General features: G+C 41.2%; 2 protein-coding genes and 1 long non-coding RNA gene across 4 annotated transcripts in view; 2 read left to right on the top strand and 1 right to left on the bottom strand.

The window, feature by feature from the left end:
- Positions 1 to 217: 217 nt before the first annotated feature.
- Positions 218 to 2276, bottom strand: mrpl47 (mitochondrial ribosomal protein L47). The gene is made up of 7 exons (XM_064934660.1): positions 2029 to 2276; positions 1716 to 1855; positions 1536 to 1596; positions 1341 to 1437; positions 1081 to 1211; positions 668 to 763; positions 218 to 531 (listed from the first exon to the last, which is right to left on the bottom strand). Exons 1-7 carry the CDS (start codon positions 2157 to 2159, stop codon positions 420 to 422), a joined length of 768 nt encoding a protein of 255 aa, XP_064790732.1. The 5' UTR covers positions 2160 to 2276; the 3' UTR covers positions 218 to 419.
- Positions 2277 to 2364: 88 nt separating this feature from the next.
- LOC135512538 (uncharacterized) lies at positions 2365 to 7229 on the top strand. Of its 2 annotated transcripts, none has more exons than XR_010451427.1 (3): positions 2365 to 2505; positions 5816 to 5901; positions 6215 to 7229. It is a non-coding gene; the product is annotated as an uncharacterized LOC135512538 (long non-coding RNA). The 2 variants fall into 2 exon arrangements; XR_010451428.1 differs by having other exon boundaries at positions 5816 to 6043.
- Positions 7230 to 9273: 2044 nt separating this feature from the next.
- The window catches only part of LOC135512536 (ubiquitin carboxyl-terminal hydrolase 13-like), a 52462-nt gene continuing 38640 nt past the window's right edge, over positions 9274 to 23095 (top strand). The window contains exons 1-4 of the mRNA XM_064934659.1: positions 9274 to 9385; positions 17906 to 18031; positions 20236 to 20296; positions 22772 to 22893. Coding sequence (XP_064790731.1) covers positions 9275 to 9385; positions 17906 to 18031; positions 20236 to 20296; positions 22772 to 22893 — 420 coding nt within the window. The 5' untranslated portion in view covers position 9274. The remainder of the gene's footprint in view (positions 9386 to 17905; positions 18032 to 20235; positions 20297 to 22771; positions 22894 to 23095) is intronic.

Raw genomic sequence — 23095 nt, 5'->3', positions numbered from 1 at the left:
TAATTAGTTTTTGCCACACTTGTCTGAGCAGTCAAAAATGAAGACAATCCTGTTCAACATAGACAATAATGTTCAGAATACCTGCTGTGACAATTGCTGGTATATCAGAATATTTATTTACCTACAATTTATTGTTGGCGCTATCTTTCGACTTAAATAATTTTAGTTATGTTCAAGGACACATTTTGAATTATGTGGTTTAAAATATGGCACACAGTGTCTGTACATCACTTTAATATGAATAACCATAATCAAGGCATCATGATACAGAGGAAACATAAATGCCAGTTTACCAACATGAAACAGTACATTAAATAAAAGCTAATGACAGACACGTTTATGCAAAAAACAGAGGATACAGTCACATGCTCCAATGTGAATTGCAGGAGGGGTGAATGTTTCTTGGTCAATGAAGGTCTTCATGATGACTGGGCCTTCATTTGGGGAAACTTCTCCTGGAGTACGGTTTGTTTTTCTCTCTCCTTGTTCTGTATTCTGGTCTTAGCACGGAGGTGTTTCTCTAGACGAAGCCTGGAAAAAAGAAAGACAACTTGTGACAACAGACGATTGCATTTGCCCTTGTGAAAGTGTTATGCAAGATGTGATATGATTAAGTGCTCTGCTTGGAGGTACGGTTATAAACGAATGCACGAACGATGTTCCTTACCTTATGTGGGGGGTGACAAATAATGGTGTGTAGAAACGTTTGCGTTTGTATCTCTTGTTCATGTACCAAGGAAGGGCATGCTCTCTAAACCGGTACCTAGAAAAACATTTAAGATCGCAGAGTTAGCAATGACAATCAATCTTACCATTTGACACCTGTGAAGTAACAATTAATATTTTAGGGAAACTGCCTTTGATTGCTTCGAGCAGGTAATTCCTCTCCCCCGATAGTTTTCCAAAGACGGTTCAACAACACTTCACTCAGTCTAGGCCAGGCTAACATGCTACATTTTGAACATTTGCTTAAAAATGTAATGGGAAACAAGGCCAGTAAGGTAAAAGCAACATTTGGTTATTGTGGAAGGCAATACTTCTATGTATCACAGTGGTGTATTGTGTATGGAAGCTACGTACCAGTAGACCCGTCCAAAGATGTCCTTTCTCCAGGCCCCAGGTCTTGCTCTCTCCTGGCCTGTCTGCAGCAGCCGGAGGGCGTCTTCTCTCTCCTTCACCACTGTGTCTAGTCTCTTCATGGACCTTTCGATCTGAAGAGATAAGGGTTGTCTCAATTTCTGTGTGTGGACGGTCACTAAATGACTGTGCTCTACTAGGAATACCTCAATGTTCAATATTAATGAACCTGGTCAGAAAACATAGGCCTATGTCATATTTACCTTCTTTAGGCGCTCTGGACTTGGCATCTGAATTCTTTGTCTTTTGGACTCCTGCTCAATGGTAAGCAGCATGTTCTTCTCTTTCAGGAGCACATACCTGTGAGAACAGTGAAAACAAGATTTTCACCTTTTAGTTTATGAACATTCATTCTGGAGGTCAGTGGTCTTCATTCAATGTCAACCTTCACTACTTGCCAGAGCTTATGTAAGTCTTCATTACTTTTCATCCTTAGTTGCTTGGCAGTCCATGGTGCTCCTACAATTAAATCATTAAAATAATAAATGTTACACTCAGCTACTTACCAGTCCCTTAGGAGGAATTCATAAAAAAACGTTGATTTGGTGATCAGTAGATATACTGGAAAAAAGTCTTACCTGACTTCACTGTTGCCTCCCCCCAGTTTTCAGGTATGTCGAAAAACTCCTCAAGTCCTCTTCTGCTGATGGTAGTGTGCAGAGGCCGACACTGGCCAACATGACAGTGCCAATTTGAGCTCAAAAGTGGATACGTTAACCTAACAAAGAGGGGAAGACAGCAGATTCAAGTACTGAATGGTAATCTATTCAGCATCATCCTCGCCAATCGCCATTTCATTATTTCTCTGTGCCATTATTATGAAATGTTAGTTATTAAGGTTCTGAAGCTAACGAACTAACGTTACGGTCATATTCGGTATTAGGTTCTTACCTATCAAGATAAGACTGAGATTTGGTCAAAGTGAGAGCAGACTGTTGGACGGCTAAGGATGTAGAAATCCTAAAAGCGTTTTGAAACTGTCTGCAAAGTGTCAAAACGCGTCCTACTGAGGTCGCCGCCATCTTTGCTATAACTCCCTACCCAGAATGCATCATTAAAATAAATAAAACAAAAACTCATTCGAAACACTTTTGGTAATTTGAATCATGAACAAAAGTTTTTAAAAAATGTTAACATAAAATCTTTACTTTATTATTCGCATATTTGTTTCCCTTCGCAAATATGGCTTCACATTCGCAAATTTTGGCTTCACGTTGTAGTCACGGACCTATCACAGAACGGTATGCCTGGCCGCAGCAGCGATGGTGGGCGTGAGTGTTCTTTAGTCTGCTGCTATGCTAAATCCTCTAAAATAGGAGAATTCTGCGTTGAACTTGCTCAGCAGAACTGCAGCATGCACGGATCAAGGTAAATGGCAATTTAACGCTTGCCTAGTCTACAATTACCTTATTAAAAAAAAGAATTTGGGCAATTTCTTGTGACCAGTCCTTTGGCTGGCTAGCTTCCTGCTGTCACAAATTGATAGTTTACTTTCAACTGTCTCTTGCCGCTGCAAATAACAACATACACGTCTCATTTTACATATTTTTTTTCTCCATAGTTTACATGACTCGCTCGTGGTACTCAGTAACTTTACTAGCCCTTGATCATGACTCTCAGTTCCATACATTAACGTTACAATCACGGTCGGTTGTGATATAGTCTGGAATCGAACTACGGTCTGTAGTGACGCCTCTAGTTCTGAGATGCAGAACCCGCCCCCACCTACCGTCAACCAATCATGTCAATGCCGAGCGTTTGACTGTTATGATTAAAAGCAATAAGGCACAAGGGGGATGGTATATGGTCAATTTACCATGGCTCTGGGCTGTTCTTATTTATGACGCAACACGGAGTGCCTGGATACAGCCCTTAGCGGTGGTATTTTGGCCATATACCTCAAACTCCCGGGGTGCCTTATTGCTATTATAAAATTGTTACCAACGTAATTAGAACAGTAAAAGGTTTTTTTTTGTCATACCCGTGGTATATGGTCTGTTATAAACTGGTTGGTTCGAGCCCTGAATGCTGATTGGCTCACGGTCGGTTGTGATATAGTCTGGAATCGAACTACGGTCTGTAGTGACGCCTCTAGTTCTGAGATGCAGAACCCGCCCCCACCTACCGTCAACCAATCATGTCAATGCCGAGCGATATGCGGAGCCCTCAGCATTGTTACAACATTTGAAAGGCACTGAGCTTGATAAGGTGTCTGCATGTTTCACAGGGTTGCCAGGTCTAGCTAAAATTAATAGTCCAATGACTACTCAAAACTCGGGCAAGGGACTGAAAACTGGCCCATATAGTTGCCATATTTATGCAATAAAACCTTTTTACATTACCTTATCGAGCCAATTAGGAAGGAATATCATAGTAACTTGTCATGACATTAGAAGCAAAATGTGGTTTTCCTCAAAATAATAATAATAATTATATGTCGCAAGAGAAAAAATAATTAGCTTTTAACTCGCCAAATAATTTTCCATGAATGGATGTCGATTGAACTTGTTTGACTGTTATGATTAAAAGCAATAAGGCACAAGGGGGATGGTATATGGTCAATTTACCATGGCTCTGGGCTGTTCTTATTTATGACGCAACACGGAGTGCCTGGATACAGCCCTTAGCGGTGGTATTTTGGCCATATACCTCAAACCCCCGGGGTGCCTTATTGCTATTATAAAATTGTTACCAACGTAATTAGAACAGTAAAAGGTTTTTTTTTGTCATACCCGTGGTATATGGTCTGTTATAAACTGGTTGGTTCGAGCCCTGAATGCTGATTGGCTGACAGCCGTGGTATATCAGACTGTATACCAGGCTGTATTCAGGGCTCGAACCACATTTATAATTGTAAATAAATCCCCTTTGCACATGTGCATAACTATAGATAAATCCGACAGGAGAGTTTGAGTGATGAAAGTTGGCCAGAGGATCTCGAAATCTCTGAGCAAGAAACACTAGGATGAACATAAAAAACTAATGTTAAGCAATTTTCTGGCAACTGTGCTGTTATTATATGCCAGATGTTAAGACTAAAAACTGTTATAAATGGCCTATTTCCGAGATTGACTTGTCATTTATATGCCATTGTAGGCTACCATTTAATACAGTAAATATGTTGAAATGTTGATATCCCTGTAGCCTACCTGGAGCAGGCAAACCAATTTTATAAATACCATATAACATCAGTTTATTCTTGTTGTAGCCTTATGTTATTATGAAATTATTAATGGGCATGTTTAGTTAATTAAATTGGAAGTTATCAAAGCTCTATCGCAATTGCCGATCAGTTGTTAGAACTCGGTTAGATTGACGGTAACAGGAGTCAGATTAAGCTACAGGTAATAATCACTGGCTGTTGTTGTCAAGCATATTCAGTTTATATACATATAATTAATATTTTATTCAGTGATTGAAATGATATACCCATCCTCAGTAGCCTATTCCAGCAGGCTATTGGGATAAACAAGCACTTCTTACCTCGAAATCGCCTCGCTATTCATATTGAATAAATGTGTCTGTAAATTTGAACTAAATTGTTTAGTTTACATCTTGCCTACATCTTGTCTAGGCTACTAGACTATCTGAAATGAGATGTAGGCCTATAGACTACCTGCCTTTATCGAAGAAAATCATGGCAAAGTTGAATTACAATCATAAACCCAGATTTTTGTCTGTAGCCTATGCCTATTGAAATGACAAGTCAATCTTGCAAATGGGCCATTTATAACGGTTTGCAGTCTTAACAACGGACACATAATAACAGCACAATTGCCAGAAAATTGCCTAACATTAGTTTTTTATGTTCGTCCAAGTGTTTCTTGCGCAGAGATTTCGAAATCCGCCGTCCAACTTTCATCACTCAAACTCTCCGGTCGAATGTATCTATAGCTATGCACATGTGCAAAGGGGATTTATTTACAATTATAAACGTGGTTCGAGCCCTGAATGCTGATTGGCTGAAAGCCATAGTATATCAGACCATATACCACGGGTATGGCCAAAAAATACTTTCTACTGCTCTAATTATGTTGGTAACCAGTTTATAATAGCAATAAGCCCCCCCCCCCCCCCCATGGGTTGAGGTATATTGCCAAGATACCATGGTTACCGGCTGTATCCAGTCACGTGTTGCTTCATGCTTAAGAACAGCCCTTAGCTGTGGTATATTGGCCATATATCATACTCCCTTGTGCCGTTTTGCTAAATTATAGCAGTCAAACAAGTTAAATCAACATCCATTGATGGAAAATTATTTGGTGAGTTTAATAAGGGCAAATTATCTTTTATCTTGTGACACTAGCAAACAATGTCTACTATATGCCATGGCCTCTCAGTCACCAGATCTCAACCTAATTGAACACTTATGGGAGATTCTGAAGCGGCGCCTGAGACAGCATTTTCCACCACCATCAACAAAACACCAAATTATGGAACATCTCGTGGAAGAATGGTGTCGCTTTGCTCCAATAGAGTTCCAGACACTTGTAGAATCTATGCCAAGGTACATTGAAGCTATTCTGGCTCGTGGTTTCCCAACACCCCATTAAGACACATTATGTCGGTGTCTCCTTTATTTTGGCAGTTACCTGTACCTTATTTAGTGCAACAATACGGTGATTCCCACATAAATAATGTGTTGCAATGCCTAACATCCCTGAACTTTGCTTTGCAGTGGCAGTACGCTGGGGAAGCCATGGGAAGCCGATGATTGTCATCAAGCCCACTGGCTTCTATGACAGGAGGTTTCTGCAATTATTAGTAAGTAGCTAGTTATTCAGACTAGAACTAGCCTACTGCAAAATAAATTATGTTGTTTGGTTTACAGCACTGAACCACAGAGTTCACTATCTTACTGGAATCCCAGTTGCCGTCTTTGTGACATCTGTGAATGTGTTTGTCAGTAAGTATGTGTAGATGTTTCCATTGATGTACAGAAACATTCCAATGTTTATATGTGACATGGATTACAATGACAGCACTCCAATACAAGCATGGCCACTTTTTTATGAATGTTTATGGAGAAACATGGTAAATGAGGAATTAAACTGAATATATTATTCTGTTTTTTAAGGTGAGGCTGAACTGGCTGAGATTCCTGAAGGGTATGAGCCTGAGCATTGAGAGTATTACAACGTACTTCGAGCCCTTTGTCGCAGTTGTTTCCTCTTATCACAGTTCAAGTCTTTTTTGGAAAAAGTGACTAATCATTTTATCAGAAAATTAAATGGAAATCATCTATAAACAAAGTTACTCGCATAGGCGATCCTCTGGAGATTGCTTACAATCAGACTTGGGCAAAGTAGCTTTTGAGTCATTGTTGTCCCTATATTTGCAGCATCCTATCACCAGGTGGATCTCACGGACCTTCTATGACTCCCCAGTGAAAGACTATGAGAAAATGATGGCCCTGATTCAGATTGAGTCTGAGAAGGGCGAGATAAGGTGAGTGTCACACAGTGAACATAGTGCCAACAATGACAAGCCAGTCTATAGGGAGGAGGTACGTGAACTGGCATTGTGGTGCCAGGACAACAACCTCTCCCTCAACGTCAGCAAAAAAAAAGGAGTTGATTGTTGACTTCAGGAAGCATAGGACACAAACATGCCCCGATTCACATCAATGGTAATGCAGTAGAGAGTCATCAGTTTTAAGTTCCTGTACGTCCATATTACATAGGACTTAACCTGGACCAATAACACCACACCTCTTGTTAAGAGGCCACAACAGCGTCTCTAATTTCTAAGGTGGATGAAGAAATTCGGCATGCCACCCCGAGTCCTTTCCAAATATTACCGCTGCACCATCGAGAGCATCCTAATCGGTTGTATCACAGCCTGGTACTGGAATTGCTCCGTCCATGATTGCAAGGCCCTCCAGCGGGTGTTAAAGACGGCCCAGTACATCACTGAGACCATGCTGCCACCCATCCAGGACATCTACTTGAAACAGTGCCTTATGTTTTATTATTTTTTATTGTTGCATTGTTGTGAAGGAATCTGCATGTATGCATTTGATTGATTGGACGGTGTATACTGTGTGTATCCTGTACATATGACAAATAAAAACATAACATGGATTCCTTTTTTGTTTGTGTGAGCAAAACAGCAGGAAAATATGAAAGAAAACAGACAATGTCGACAATATAAATCTTTAATCTGTACACATTAATTTGCCAACAAATCCTATGTTTTTGTATCTGCAGACTGCAACAGTTAGAGGTGCGTAAACAGATGAGAACAAAGGAAGACCCTGGTTCCAGATTGAGACACTGGACAAGAATCTGGTCGCCTACAACATTAAATCAAACGGTCCCACCACTCAGTGTAAACTGTCAGCGATCAGCAGTGGTGAAAAAAGTACTCAATTGTCAGTAAAAGTAAAGATACCTTAATAGAAAATTACTCAAGTAAAAGTGAAAGTCACTACTTGAGTAATATTACATGAGTAAAAGTCTAAAGGTGTGTGGTTTTAAATATACCTAAGTATGAAAAGTAAATGTAATTGCTAATATATACTTAAGTATCAAAAGTGAATAATTTCAAATTCCTTATTTTAAGCAAACCAGACGGCACAATTTTCTAAATTTATGGATAGCCAGGGGCACACTCCAACATTGAGACATAATTTACAAATGAAGCATCTGTGTTTAGTGAGTCCACCAGATCAGAGGCTGTAGGAATGACCAGGGATGTTCTCTTGATAAGTGTGTGAATTGGACCATTTTCATGTCCTGCTAATTATTAAATTGTAACTAGTACTTTTGGGTATCAGTGAAAATGTATGGAGTTAAAAGTACAGTATTTTCTTTAGGAATTTAGTGAAGTAAAAGTAAATGTCCAAAATATAAATAGTAAAGTAAAGTACAGATACCCCCAAAAACCACTTAAGTACTACTAAGTACTTTACACCACTGGCGATCAGGATCACTGTTTGTATATTATTTTCTTCATGACTAAAATAAAGTATCTGTCTATACATTGAAATGTTGTTTTCCATCTTTAGACATCTAATACTGTATCCTAATGGGCTTCACAATTACAATGTTGTTTAGCAGGGGCACGTTCATTTGGCTAAATGTTTTACAATGGCACGTACTGAACGACCCATTCTCTTGCAGTGGTGCACGACTTTCTATTTCTCCCATTTAGCAGCAATGTTATGATGTCATTCCAACGTTCACGACAGCAGTAAAAAAAAAGAAGAAAAAAAAAGTAGCAGCCGTTGCTGTTACTTTTGCTGTGATTCCTTTATTCTATTGTCAAACCTAAGAGTAGTGTCTTTGTCATAACCCATTATTGTCCACTAGATGGCACTGCTGTGATGACATTGCTCCCTCCTTCATTCTTTACTGTCATGGAAACAGTCTGAGTGAAAGCAACATCCCAATGATCGATACTCAGTATATTTGCTTTACTTGTCCATTTTCATATCAATGCAGATGAGTGAAGCCACTTGGGACTATTGAGGTGCATACTTGGACTGATTACAGAAGTTTTGGTCAAATTAAATGAAAGGAAACAGACTAGGGTAAAAGTGTGTGTACACATATTGATATGATGCAGAATTGTGGTACAAACATTAACAAAAGATTCATGCTCTCAAATGTATGTAACAACTTTCGGCGCTTATATACTTATTAGCAACTTTGAAAAGTCAGTGTGGCAGTGTGGTCGAAAAAACTGTTTGCCCCCCTTAAAGTATGTAGTGTAACTCTTTTAATTGCCCGAATTTATGTGGCATGTAGCCTGCGGCACAAAAGTCAAGAGGTGGAATGTGTAGCCTATTAACATTTGAAAAGAGAATAGTCAGAGAAAACATTGGTGGTGTAGTCATTTGTGTGTGGTTTAATCAATTGGGTGGGTGTGACCGCTCGAGTTACACCGTTCAGTGCGCTTCATGGTAAATAGAGCAATACAATTCTTTATTTACACACGCAATTTGGTAGCCCTCGCACCTGCAAAGACCTTTTGGGTGTTTTTTTAATGAGTTCCCCCGTTATGTTTTCCGCGTCATATCCCCAGTCGCTGGAAGAATGTCGAGACCGAATGATTTAAAAATAGGATCTCTCCTCTTGACAGCCTGCTCTAATGACTCCCGTAGCATTGTAGTGCGAGAAGTAGGAATGGGAGGATGGCTGCAGATCTAGGAGAGCTGCTGGTCCCTTATATGCCCACCATCAGAGTTCCCAGAACAGGAGACAGGGTTTTCAAGAGTGAATGTGCCTTTTCCTACGATTCGCCCGTAAGTCTCCCAATATTATGGTGTGTTTGTGTGGTCCAGGCTGTCTTGTAAACTGCGCTAACACACGTCAATTAGCAAACGTTGCGCTGTTTTGTGTCTGGACCTGGGAGTTCTATGACCACCGTTCTCTTGAACTTGAAACATAAATAATTATGTTTACATCACGTGGAAGGGGATTTCGTTTGTTGAAAAGGCGCTATTTCAAAGTCACACACGTAAAATCACTAGAATAGCGTTATATTGATATGGGAGTTATTGCTCACGGTTATGGGATGGAGAAAATAGGAGTTCTTAGAAATGGTGGTCCATCCATTTATTTCAATGTGAGTGACTTGTCATCTGCCACTTCATTGAGGAGCGCCAATACCTCTTGAGGGCAGCTCTTCCTGATGTCTTACCTTTTAGGTGTGGAGCAGTCAGTGTAGCTTGTAATACATTTGGGTCCCCCATGGACCGGCTCCACAGGAGGTTGGTGACACCTTATTTGGGGAGGACGGGCTCGTGGTAATTGCTGGAGCGGTATAAGTGGAATGGCATCAAATACATAGAAAACGGGGGAAAGAATTTTCTACCACCTTGCTAGGGTTGCTAATGCTACTTCATGAGGTTGTGTTGCACATTAAGCCAGGAGTAAGGGGAAGGGGGATACCTAGTCATTTGTACAACAATGCATTTCAACTGAATGAGAGAGGGTGCGGGGGGCTGCCATAATCAACATCCATGTCTTAGGTCCCCATGGAACAGTTGATTAACTGCCTTGCTCTGGGGCAGAATGACAGATTTTTACAGTGTCAGCACGGGGATTCGATTCAGCAACCTTTCGGTTACTGGCCCAACGCTCTAACCACTAAACAACACTAATGCGATGTGCAACATCTGGAAGCTGGCCGAAAATCGTAAAATGGTGGTGTAAAATAGTTTTATTAAAATGGTACACATATCTTCCCTTTTTATTTTTGGTAGACCGACGAGCCATTCAATCGAGTTAAGGCAACCTTTACGGCCTTGAATGGAGGATGTTTTACGTACGAGTCGGCCCATGGGGGACACAAGTGTGTTGCTGGCTTAATACATTAGTTGGACGTAAAAGGAATAATAGAGCCATCTTGGGGTACTTACTTCACAATACCGATTAACTGAAACACACACACGTTATTACAGGTTTTAATGCTGAAGCTTGTGGCTCCCAAGTGTTTGGCTTTTTGGACTGATTATTCAACGTTTTTTGCTACCAAACATTTTATTAATGAGAATTGCCATTTTGAAAGTGACTCATCTGTCTGGAGTTTATCATGTCAGACTGGAGACTTGGGTTGGTTATTTTTATCCCTGTGCTTGAAGCTTGTGTGTCGAGCTACTTTAAGGTATGTCGCAGAGTTTTATGAGGGTCTATACTCCCAAGTACAGATATAGGTTAGTATGGAGGGTTATTTGTTGCCCTGCTACCCAAACTCCTTGCTCCAGCCAAACACTATGCCACGCCCACAGAAGTTTGTTTCTTCTCTGTAACGAGACTGGATCTGAGTACCTCCCTGACAATTTCTAGAATGCCAACACATTCTAATCGTTATTAGTCCCAGAAATTGATGGTTTGGCCCAAAGCCAAATCACATGTTGGTAAACCGGCATTTTGAAAATTAATATGTGGATACCCCTTCAAATGAGTGGATTCGGCGATATCAGCCACAACCGTTGCTGACAACGTGGCAACATCATAGGATGCCACCTTTCCAACAAGTCAGTTCGTTAAATTTCTGCCCTGCTAGAGCTGCCCCAGTCAACTGTAAGTGCTGCTATTGTGAAGTGGAAACGTCTAGGTGCAACAATAGCTCAGCCGCAAAGTGCTAGGCCACACAGGCTCACAGAACGGGACCACCAAGTGCTGAAGCGCGTAAAAATGGTCTGTCCTCGGTTGCAACACTCACTACCGAGTTCCAAACTGCCCAGGGACACAACGTCAGCACAAGAACTGTTCGTCTGGAGCTTCATGAAATGGGTTTGCCTGGCCGAGCAGCCGCACACAAGCCTAAGATCACCATGCGCAATGCCAAGCGGCAGCCTCTGGACTCTGGAACAGTGGCAATGTGTTCTCTGCAGTGATGAATCACGCTTCACCATCTGGCAGTCTGACGGATGAATCTGGGTTTGGTGGAAACCAGGAGAACGCTACTTGCCCCAATGCATAGTGCCAATTGTAAAGTTTGGTGTTGGAGGAATAATAGTCTGGGGCTCTTTTTCATGGTTAGGGCTAGGCCTCTTAGTTCCAGTGAAGGGAAATCTTAATTCTGCAGCGTACAATGACACTGTAGATGATTCGGTGCTTCCAACTTTGTGGCAACAGTTTGAGAAAGGTTAATTTGCTGTTCCAGCATGACAATGCCCCTGTGCACAGAACAAGGTCCGTACAGAAATGGTTTGTCGAGATGGGTGTGGAAGAACAACGACTGGCCTGCACAGAGCCCTGACCTGAAGCCCATTGAACACCTTTGGGATGAATTGGAATGCTGACTGCGAGCCAGGCCTAATCACCCAACATCAGTGCCTGACCTCACTAATATTCTTTTGGCTGAATGGAAGCCAGTCCCCACAATAATGTTCCAACATCTAGTGGAAAGCCTTCCCAGAAGAGTGTAGACTATTATAGCAGCAAAGGTGGGACCAACTCCATATTAATGCCCGTGATTTTGGAATGAGATGTTCGACAAGTGGGTGTCCACATACTTTTGGACATATAGTGTACTGTAATTGGTTAGAGATATGAGCCAATCGATGACTTTGGTCTGTACAACACTACACATTTTGACGGCACCACAAACGACTTAAACGATGGCAGTCTCAGACTGAGGTATGTAGCGATCATAGAGCGGGGGAATAACTCCGTTTGAATCATCAGGCATGGTTATTTGTGTGAATATATTTTTGTTAAACATTAACCTCTGTCGTTGTGTGGAAATGAGGCTCTTGTAGGCCTCTGCATTGAAGTTGCGTGTCAGTTGAGCAAGGAATTTTGCTGGTGGTAGGCAGTTAGTTAGGGCTGGCAGGTAGCCTAGTGGTTAGAGCATTGGGTTAGTAACTGAAAAGTTGCAAGAACGAATCCCTGAGCTGACAAGGTAAAAATGTGTCATTCTGTCCCTGAACAAGGCAGTTAACCAGTTAACTGTTCCTAGGCTGTTATTGAAAATAAGAATTTGTTCTTAACTGACTTGCCTAGTTAAATAAAGTTGAACTATTTGCACGGTCTGTAAAGCCACACACTGGAGTTACACTGTTTCAAACATGAAACCATGTTCTAGGTGTATTTCAAAAAATAACATCCTGAATGCAAAAACACTTGATTTAGGCCTATATGTAAATTGCCTAATATTTTATTGACACAACCCTGCTGACAAATCCCAATATCCTGGAATTCCAATATCCTTGAAAATTTGACATCCTTTGCGCATTGACCCCAAATGTTTTTACACCTTGATGAAACAACATCAATATAAGAAGATATCAGTACAAACTGAGCGAATTGCATTGTCCATGTACTGAGTATGCCCTGTACCATTTATTAATGGATTCCATCTGGCGAGTTACCATTAGAGACCCAAAGTAAGCACACCTTAAGAACCCATTTTTGTTTTCTAGTGTGTTTGGGGTGATGCAAGGCAGGTTAGATGCTAGTGGCAGGGGCACAATGTTATTGGTTCTCCGCCCTCTGGGTATCTGATGTTCAGATTTTTGAACCACCTATTTGGAATTGACATTGTTATGGCAGTGGGGTCTTAAATGATTGACACTTAAATGATTGACACCCTTTTTTAAAGGTGAGCAAAAATAAAGGATACAACTACTGAGCTATATTATATACACAGAAAATGGGAAATGTTATACAAATACAATTGCTCAGAGAAATATTTTGTTTAACAAGTAAAAAAATGTTTCTCAAAAAGGTAAGGGTCAAAATTATTGACACCCGTGTTTTCACTACCTTCTTTTCTGCTCATGTGTTCAACTTTTGACACCAAATCCACCACTGGTCTGCATGGCCAAAGAGATCTATTTTCATGTCATCCAACAAAGGTAAATGCCTTGAGTTTGCTAAACGGCATTGGCACCTGGCTTGGAACTGGTGCTTTGATCAGATCACATGAAAATAGAGCTCTTTGGCCACTAACACCAATAGTGGGTTTGGCATTGAAATGACAAGAACCCCATACCTACTGTAAAATATGGTGGATCTTTGATGCTATGGGGCAAGGGCATCATAAACTTTACCCAGTACCAGGATATTTTAGCCAAAAACCTGGTTGTTTTTGCCAGGAGGCTGAAACTTGGCCACAAGTGGATCTTCCAGAAAGGCAAAAACCCCAAGCACACATCACAACCCACAAATAAATGGTTCATTGGCCAGTCTCCAGACTTGAAATCCAATGAAAACCTGTGGTTTAAATTGAAGAGGTTTCTTCCTAGGTTTTGGCCTTTCTAGGGAGTTTTTCCTAGCCACAATGCTACCTTATATAATGTTACTTACCCTACATATTCATCTCATATGCATACGTATATACTGTACTCTATATCATCGACTGCATCCTTATGTAATACATGTATCACTAGCCACTTTAACTATGCCACTTTGTTTACATACTCATCTCATATGTATATACTGTACTCGATACCATCTACTGTATCTTGCTTATGCTGCTCTGTACCATCACTCATTCATATATCCTTATGTACATATTCTTTATCCCCTTACACTGTGTATAAGACAGTAGTTTAGGAATTGTTAGTTAGATTACTTGTTGGTTATTACTGCATTGTCGGAACTAGAAGCACAAGCATTTCGCTACACTCGCATTAACATCTGCTAACCATGTGTATGTGATAAATAAAATTTGATTTGATTTACACCTGCATTGCTTGCTGTTTGGGGTTTTAGGCTGGGTTTCTGTACAGCACTTTGAGATATCAGCTGATGTAAGAAGGGCTTTCGAAATACATTTGATTTGAAGATGGCAGCCCATAAGCACAGACTAAGCATATCAATGATCTGGCTTAGTGCCGTTATCCTCGCAAGGTGAGGTTTTGAAAGGTATTGAAAGAAGGGGTGTCAATAACTTTGACCCCTACCTAATTGAAAAAACAATTTGATTGTTAAACAAAATCTATTTCTCTGAGCAATTAACCAGAAACTGTGGATAGATGGCGGCATTCGCACAAAACTGAAAGTGCGAACCGCCTCATTTAGCCATGGAAAGATGACCGGGAATATGTTTGAATACAAACAGTGTAGTTATTCACTCCGCAAGGCAATCAAACAAGTGAAATGTCAGTATAGGGACAAAGTGGAGTCGCAATTCAACGGCGGCTCAGACATGAGACGTATGTGGCAGAGTCCACAGACAATCACGGACTACAAAAACAAAATCAGCCTCGTCACGGACACCCGACATCTTGCATCCAGACAAACTAAACACCTTCTTTACCCGCTTTGAGAACAACACCGTGCCACCGAAGTGTCCCACTACCAAGGACTGTGGGCTCTCCTTCTCCGTGGTCGACGTGAGTAAGACATTTAACGTGTTAACCCTCGCAAGGCAGCATCCCTAGCCGTGTTCTCAGAGCATGTGCAGACCAGCTGGCTGATGTTTCCGGATATATTCAATCTCACCCTATCCCAGTCTGCTGTCCTCACATGCTTCAAGATGGCCACCATTGTTCCTGTACCCAAGAAGTCAAAGGTAACTGAACTGAAATGACTATCGCCCACAGCACTCACTTCTGTCATGAAGTGCTTTGAGAGACTAGTCAAGTATCATATTACCTCCACCTTACCTGTCACCCTAGACCCATTGCAATTTGCATACTGCCCCAATAGGTCCACACTGCCCTATTCCATCTGGACAAGAGGAATACCAATGTAAGAATGCTGTTTATTAACTACAGCTCAGCATTCAACAACATAGTACACTCCAAGCTCATCATTGAGGCCCTGGGTCTCAATCCCGCCCTGTGCGATTGGGTCCTGGACTTCCTGAAGGGCCACCCCCAGGTCGTGAAGGTAGGAACATCTCCATTTTGCTGATCCTCAACACTGTGGCCCCCTCCTGTACTCCCTGTTCACCATGACTGCGTGGCCATGCACGCCTCCAACTCGATCATCATCAAGTTTGCTGACAACACAACAGTAGTAGGCCTGATCAGCAACTACGAGACCGCCTATAGGGAGGAGATGAGGGCACTTGGTGTGGTGTCAGGAAAAACCCCTCACTCAATGTCAACAAAACAAAGGAGATGATCGTGGCCTTCAGGAAACAGCAATGGGACAGCAGTGGACAAGGTGGAAAGTTAAGTTCCTCGGTGTACACATCACGGACAAACTGAAATTGTCCACCCACACAGACAGTGTGTTGAATGCGCAACAGCGCCTCTTCAACCTCAGGAGGATGAAGAAATTTGGCTTGTCACCTAAAACCCTCTCAAACTTTTACAGATGCGCAATTGAGAGCATCCTTTCGTGCTGTATTACCGCCTGGTATGGCAACTGCACCGCCCACAACCGCAGGGCTGTCCAGGGGTGGTGCGGTCTGCACAGCGCATCACCGGGGGGGGGGCAAACTACCTGCCCTCCAGTACACCTACAGCAACCGATGTCACAGGAAGACCAAAAATATCATCAAGGACAACAATCACCCGAGCCACTGCCTGTTCACCCCACTACCATCCAGAAGGCGTGGTCAGTACAAGTGCATCAAAGCTGGGACCGAGAGACCGAAGCTATTTTTCAATCTCAAGGCCATCAGACTGTTAAACAGCCATCACTAACACAGTGAGGCTGCTGCCTACATACAGTCTTGAAATCATTGGCCACTCTAACAAATGGATCACTCGTCACTTTATTAATGCCAATTTAATAATATTTACGTGTTATTACTCATCCCATATGTATATACTGAATTTTATACATCTATTGCATCTCGCCTATGCCGCTCAGTCATTGCTCATCCATATATTTATATGTACATATTCTTATTTCACCCCTTTTAGATTAGTGTGTATTAGGTAGTTGTTGTGGAACTAGAAGCACAAGCATTTCGCTACACTCGCAATAACATATGGTAACCATGCGTATGTGACCAATAAAAGGTTGATTTGAATAAGTATAAAATAATATAATTTCAACAACAAAAAATTGAGCATACAGTGCATTCGGATAGTATTCAGACCCCTTGACTTTTTCCAGCTTTTTGTTACTTTAAATTAAATGTTTTATTTAATCCATCTACACACAATACCCCATAATGACAAAGCGAAAATAGATTATTAGCAATTTTATAAAAATGAAAAAATACAATGTATTTACACTGTATATACATTAGCTCAGTTTTTGAATTAAATTTATTTTATACAGTCATTTTTTTCTGATCTTTATCGAGGGTGTCAATAATGTCGGACCCCACTGTACATCTAAAGCATTTCAGATGCTCCTGACACGTGCTACCTCAAATGGGTGTGTATTCATTTGGATTTATTATGGATCCCAATTAGTTCCTGCCAAGGCAGCAGCTACTCTTCCTGGGCTCCAGCAACATAAGGCATTTCTAAACTATTTCTAAAATTACATGACTGTCACGCCCTGACCTTAGTATTCTTTGTTTTCTTTATTATGTTGGTTCGGTCAGGGTGTGACATGGGTGACGTATGTGATTTTGACCCTGTCTAGGGGTTTTGTATGTCTATGGGTGTTTACTAGTCTAGGTGTTATGCATGTCTATGGTAACCTAGATTGGTTCTCAATTAGAGGCAGCTGTTTATTGTTGTCTCTGATTGGGAACCATATTTAGGCAGCTATATTCCTTGGGTATTTCGTGGGTTATTGTCTATGGTTAGTTGCCTGTGTCTGCACTGTTTAAATATAGTTTATATATAGCGGCACGATAGTTTTGTCGTTTTGTATAGTTTCTTTAGTGTTTCTTCGTTAATAAATAGAAGAATGTATTCACATCACGCTGTGCCTTGGTCTCCTCCATTCAACAAACGTGACTATGACATTACATTTCATAACACTCAGGCCACTACACAACTACCACATTCCTACAATACAAAATCCATGTGTACGTGTGTAGAGTACGTGTCTTATTGTGTGTCTCTTCACAGTCCCTGCTGTTCTATAAGGTGTATATTTATGGTTTTTAAAATCTGATTCTACTGCTTGCGTCAGTTACCTGATGTGGAAGAGTTCCATGTAGCCATGGCTCTATGTAGTACTGTGCTCCTCCCATAATCTGTTCTTGACTTGGGGATTGTTAAGAGACCTTTTGGTGGCATGTCATGTGGGGTATGCATGGGGCTCCGAGCTGTGTGCTATTAGTTTTAACAGACACCTCTGTGCATTCAGCATGTCAACACTTATTACAAAAACAAGTAGTGATGAAGTCAATCTCTCCTCCACTTTGAGCCAACAGTCTGTTGGCTGACAACACTAGAATGCGTGTGTTTTGCATGTTATTCACCACATGTTGTTTTTGTCCACAGGAGTCTGAGGGAGGTTTGTATGTGTGTATGAACACATTCCTGGGCTTTGGCAGAGAACATGTGGAGAGACATTACCGTAAAACCGGACAGAGCGTTTACATGCATCTCAAACGCCATGTCAAAGAGGTAAGGAGTCATACCATGTGCTTAATTCTATATTAGTCTACACTTACAGTGCAAACAGTACGTACTGCTCCTTTGTGTTCAGTTTTGGCAAAAAAAACATTGAATGAAAATATCTATTGAACTGATAAGAGGCTGGCTTGTAAGTTTTCTAGAGGATTTTAAGAGACATTTACAAAAATGGCAACTTTGTCATCTCCAGCACTGCCCTAACATCAACGCATGTGAAAACAGCACGTTTCTATGTTTTCGAGGCAAAACGAAAACAGAGGAAGAAACATGTTTTCCAATGACATCATCCTTAAACACTTTTGACATGATCTGGTACTTTACTAACCGTTGCCTACTGGTTGGTTGGTTAAAATCTGACGTCATCTGGTGTGCCACTTTTTGACGACAAAACATATAAACCCTCACATATGTTGACGTCGTGGTGACCCTGGAGATTATAAACTTGACATTTTGTTTTAAACTGATACTTTTTTTTGGTCCTATGTACATATTCATTTGGAAGTCCCTTATCTTCAGATCTGTTAGGTTCAACCAATACAGTGATTAGTGCGCGTCTTCTGACGTGAATAATTGCACGGATAGGCACACTATAACCTCACCATTGCTGGTGCGATTTCAGATTAGTCAGCGATGGATCATTGTATGTAAGCCTATCATAGTTCTGCATGCAAGTGTAATCCATCCCTCTTCCTTATTTTTGACCCTTTTGATCATGTTCTTTCCCTCCATTGATTTTCGTTGAGACTGTCACTCTGATAATCCTCATCGATTTAAACTGCCTCCTGAGAAATGCTATGTGGTAGTAATAAGTTAGAAATGCGTTGTTGTGGTGAGAGAAGGAAGCCTCAAGCCTGCATTCTACGATTCGTTATTGTTGTGATACTACAAACATATTGATCTACATCACATCCTGATACAACCTTAAAAAAAAAAAAACACGCAATGCTTATTTTATTGCTAGCAACCTGCTTAAGGCCATCAGACTGTTAAACGGCCATCACTAACATTGAGTGGCTGCTGCCAACATACTGACTCAAATCTCTAGCCACTTTAATAATTAGAAATAGGATGTAATAAATGTGTCACTTTAAACAATGGCACTTTATATAATGTTTACATACCCTACATTACTCATCTCATATGTATATACTGTACTTTATACCATCTGCTGCATCTTGCCTATGCCGCACGGCCATCGCTCGTCTATATATTTATATGTACATATTCTTATTCATTCCTTTACACTTGTGTGTGTGTATAAGGTAGTTGTTGTGAAATTGTTAGATTACTTGTTAGATATTACTGCACGGTCAGAACTAGAAGCACAAGCATTTTGCTACACTCACATTAACATCTGCTAACCATGTGTAAGTGACCAATAAAATTTGATATATTCTCTATATATTACTATCACTTAAATGGTCACTTAATATCACTCACTTTTCTGTTTTCCTGACAAATGGATATAGTCATGTAGTTCTTTCCTCCATCTTACAGCAACAGATCAACTAGGTCAGAATGCCGGTCTCTATTTAGAATCAGTAGGAGAAATTGGAGGTTCAGTTGTAAACGACAACCTTAGCTGCTACCGTTTTCCTCTTGGTTCTAATTGACCCCAGATAAGCCCCCCTGCAAGTGATTCTATTTCCATGCCTGGGTCTGTCCAGAAACAGCTGGCCACATTCCGCCTTCTCCTGTGTCTGCTGTTTTCCCGTGTGGCCAGTTGGTCCCAGAGTGCGTCACGCTTCTTTCTGTCCGATGTGGCCGCCTCCCTGCCCTATTACATAAATGATGGGCATCCACCTGAACCCGATTTGGATCAGAAGGACCCAGTCCGTTAACAATGAAAGGGCTTGTAGCCTTAGCTAGTGACTTGAAATGTTGACAGTCTACTGACTACTCTATTGATTGTAAAAAAAAAGAAAAAGCACTTGGTTTCATATTGATTGATTTATCCACATGTGGATTTCTATGGTTGATACTGTTATGATTGACAGTTTGTCAGCCAACACCAGACTGTTGTATTAGTGTTGATAAACCAACATTACATTTACCAAAACAGTTTTGGTATTCTTATTTTTCATGAATCATTTTTTGAAAACGATGGGGATGTTTCATGGCTTGCTTTGAGATATTAAGACCTATATCTTGATCCATGAATATAATTTCTACCTGTTGACTTGTGTTTCCAACAGAAAGCTACAGGTGCCGCAGGGGGTGCCATCTCCAGAAGAAGAAACGGAAAAGTATTCCTAGGTAAGTCTGATACTTGTTATGTCCTAAAAACGACTTGTCTATCATCATGGGGAGTTCCCCTTAAACTCAATCTCCTGATGGTTTATTTACAGTACAGTCACATTTCTCTCTCAGTAGTCTGTTTGTACCCAGTCGTTCCTGAAGAGTAGGACAAGACTACATTTCCCCTTTCTAATCTCAACCTGGTGGCGTTTAAAATATCAGTGTACTTAATTGAAAACGAGTTTGAAACGGAATACTCTTGAATCTTATAACAATAATAACAATGTTTTAATAATCACATCCTTCTCAAGAAAGTCTTGATCTGCTGCAAGTATTGCAGTCGTTTTTGCTCACTGGCTGGGTGCAACTGTTAGGGGATAGTGTATGTTATCATATCATGCTGTTATTGTTTTCATTTGGTTATATGGCAGTAGCCCTACACTGGTCCCACACTATTTTGCCTGAAGGGACATCTTCCCATGTCCAAAGTCGAGGCCCGGGCCCCCAGTCCTTCACTGCCGCGCAACTCTAAATTTAGCTCATTTATTTGTGTATGCCGTTTGTAACCGTTCTAAATCCAAAGTGCCACATGCCCGACCTGGCCTCCTCCCCTCCTGCAGGGGGGTTAGTTTACAGTGGGCTGCCCCTGCATGTCGCTCAGCCGTCCTCAGCTGCTGCACCCTGTCAACCCTACCAGCTGACACACTTATGCCACTGGCCACAATGACGTGGGCAAGGGAGGGCCAGGTGGTGCTGGCTCCTCCTGCCCTAGCTCACTGTCGTTTAAACATCAACGTTTGCTAGTTACCTCCCCTGTTTAACCGCCCCACCAACATTCCCTTACCCTCCATTCCCTTATCTCCCACTATCCACTGAAGCCAGATAACCAGCCACTTTACGCCTTTGCCTCTGTAGTTTACGAACGCTGAAGCGCTAGGCTCCAAGCGTCACGCTCCCATTATCGGACATGCTCGATTGTCGTCTTTCACTCTGCAGGCCTGACCCCATTTTGGAGCCTCGTGGACCCAAAGGTCCCTCTAGCCTGACGTGAACTGCATTCTCCCTCCCACTCTCCTCTCGGCTTTGACTCCCATTGGAATCCAAGCTGAAACAAAATTGTACTTTGTCATTTCCATACCAGTCTGATGATCTAATCAGTCGACCATCAGCCCTCACAGCCAAGTCATCATCTTGTTACTAGAGGAGTGGGGTTGAAAGGTAGACTAGGGTCTATGTATGCAGTAACCTTAATCTGACTACTTACATGACTGAACAATTCATCCATTATTTTACAGTTTCGGAAATCATAGGAACAGTGGGAGATAAAATATATTTGACACAAAAGGTTCTGTCTGAGACATCCCAAATACTGTACATGTGAGGTTTTGATTGGCCAGTTATGCGCTGATGAGTATTCTCGGGTAAAAGTAGATTTATCCCGGATGAAAGTAGATTTAATTGAGTTAAATCTACTTTAATCCGAGAATACTCATCAGCCCATAACTGGCCAATCAAAACCTCATATGTACAGTATTTGGGATGTCTCAGACAGAACCTTTTTGTTCCCCACAAGGTCGGGGACCTCCTATGTGTGACATTTTTTTTATGGGCCTAATAATGAAGACGTCATTTAACTGTAAAAATGTATTACCTTTTGTGGGATGGCCACAACCAGGCATGTCTCCGTCTGATTGTCAAATAAATCACTTCAAAAATAAGGTGCTGTGCACCACGTTTGTCTACTCCAAAATAATAACCGATTCTAAAACGGTGCACTTTGTACCCACCATTTGATGAATGGAAAGAGACGTCTATTCAAACACCAAAACGTGTAAGGACATTCAGCGATTGTATTCTACATCGATTGATCTGTCCGTGGGTGTCTCTGTCCCGGCCAATCATCTCTGCCTTGGCAAATGTTTTGTGTTCACGTCGAACAGCACTAGCTTTTGGAGCGTATACCACAATGATGGTATAATAGCCTGCAGATGTCTTGCCATGTTTGTTTTAAATATTGTGATAGGTTCACAATTTACCGTTACGGCGTACCCGCTTACTTTCACCCCTGAGTATTCTATGAAATTCTTGACATTATATTGTGACATTTTTAAACGAGGACTTTGCGTCATACTATTCTCAGTTGAACTCCACAGCTCTGCAGCTGTGACATCTAACCCTAAACCCTAGTCTGAGTTAGCATCACTTACTAGATGTATATCTTATTAATCTAGCTAACATGGAAGCTCAAATGTTCAAGAAATGCAAGTACACACCCCATTTTTGTATTGGATAACCCACATGTCAGTTACCCTCTAACAAATTACATGATATCAGAAATGCATTAATCACCTGAAACGCCTACCATAGTCTATCATATTTATTTGATCCTATCATGTCACTTTTATCCTATCTAGCCAAGACACATGCTTCGTGAAAGGCACCACTCACTGTTTTATGGTAACTGAATGTCAATGTCTGTTTCCTCTCTTGCAGATTTAGAACTAAACCGTGATTTTAACGGAGATGAGTACGATTGTGAAGACGAGGCCAAGCTCATCATATTTCCAGACCACTTTGAGATCCCCTTGCCAAATATTGAGGAGTTGCCTGCACTGGTCAGTGAGTGTGTGCCCGTGCCCTCTGTGAGCCATGCATTCTGAAGGGAAACGGTGGTTCACGCACCGTCCTTTGCCTTGCATATCATGTTTTCCGATGCCTTGGGAATCCTGTGATTTTCTTTTCTTTGCATGCTGTGTTATTTTGTTCCCCACAAGGTCTTATGGTTGTGAAAGCCATTGTGTGCATGTACTGGTTATG

The sequence above is a fragment of the Oncorhynchus masou genome, chromosome 24, assembly GCF_036934945.1.
Source record: "Oncorhynchus masou masou isolate Uvic2021 chromosome 24, UVic_Omas_1.1, whole genome shotgun sequence".
NCBI lineage: Eukaryota > Metazoa > Chordata > Actinopteri > Salmoniformes > Salmonidae > Oncorhynchus > Oncorhynchus masou.
This window is presented reverse-complemented; position numbering and strand designations above follow the sequence as displayed.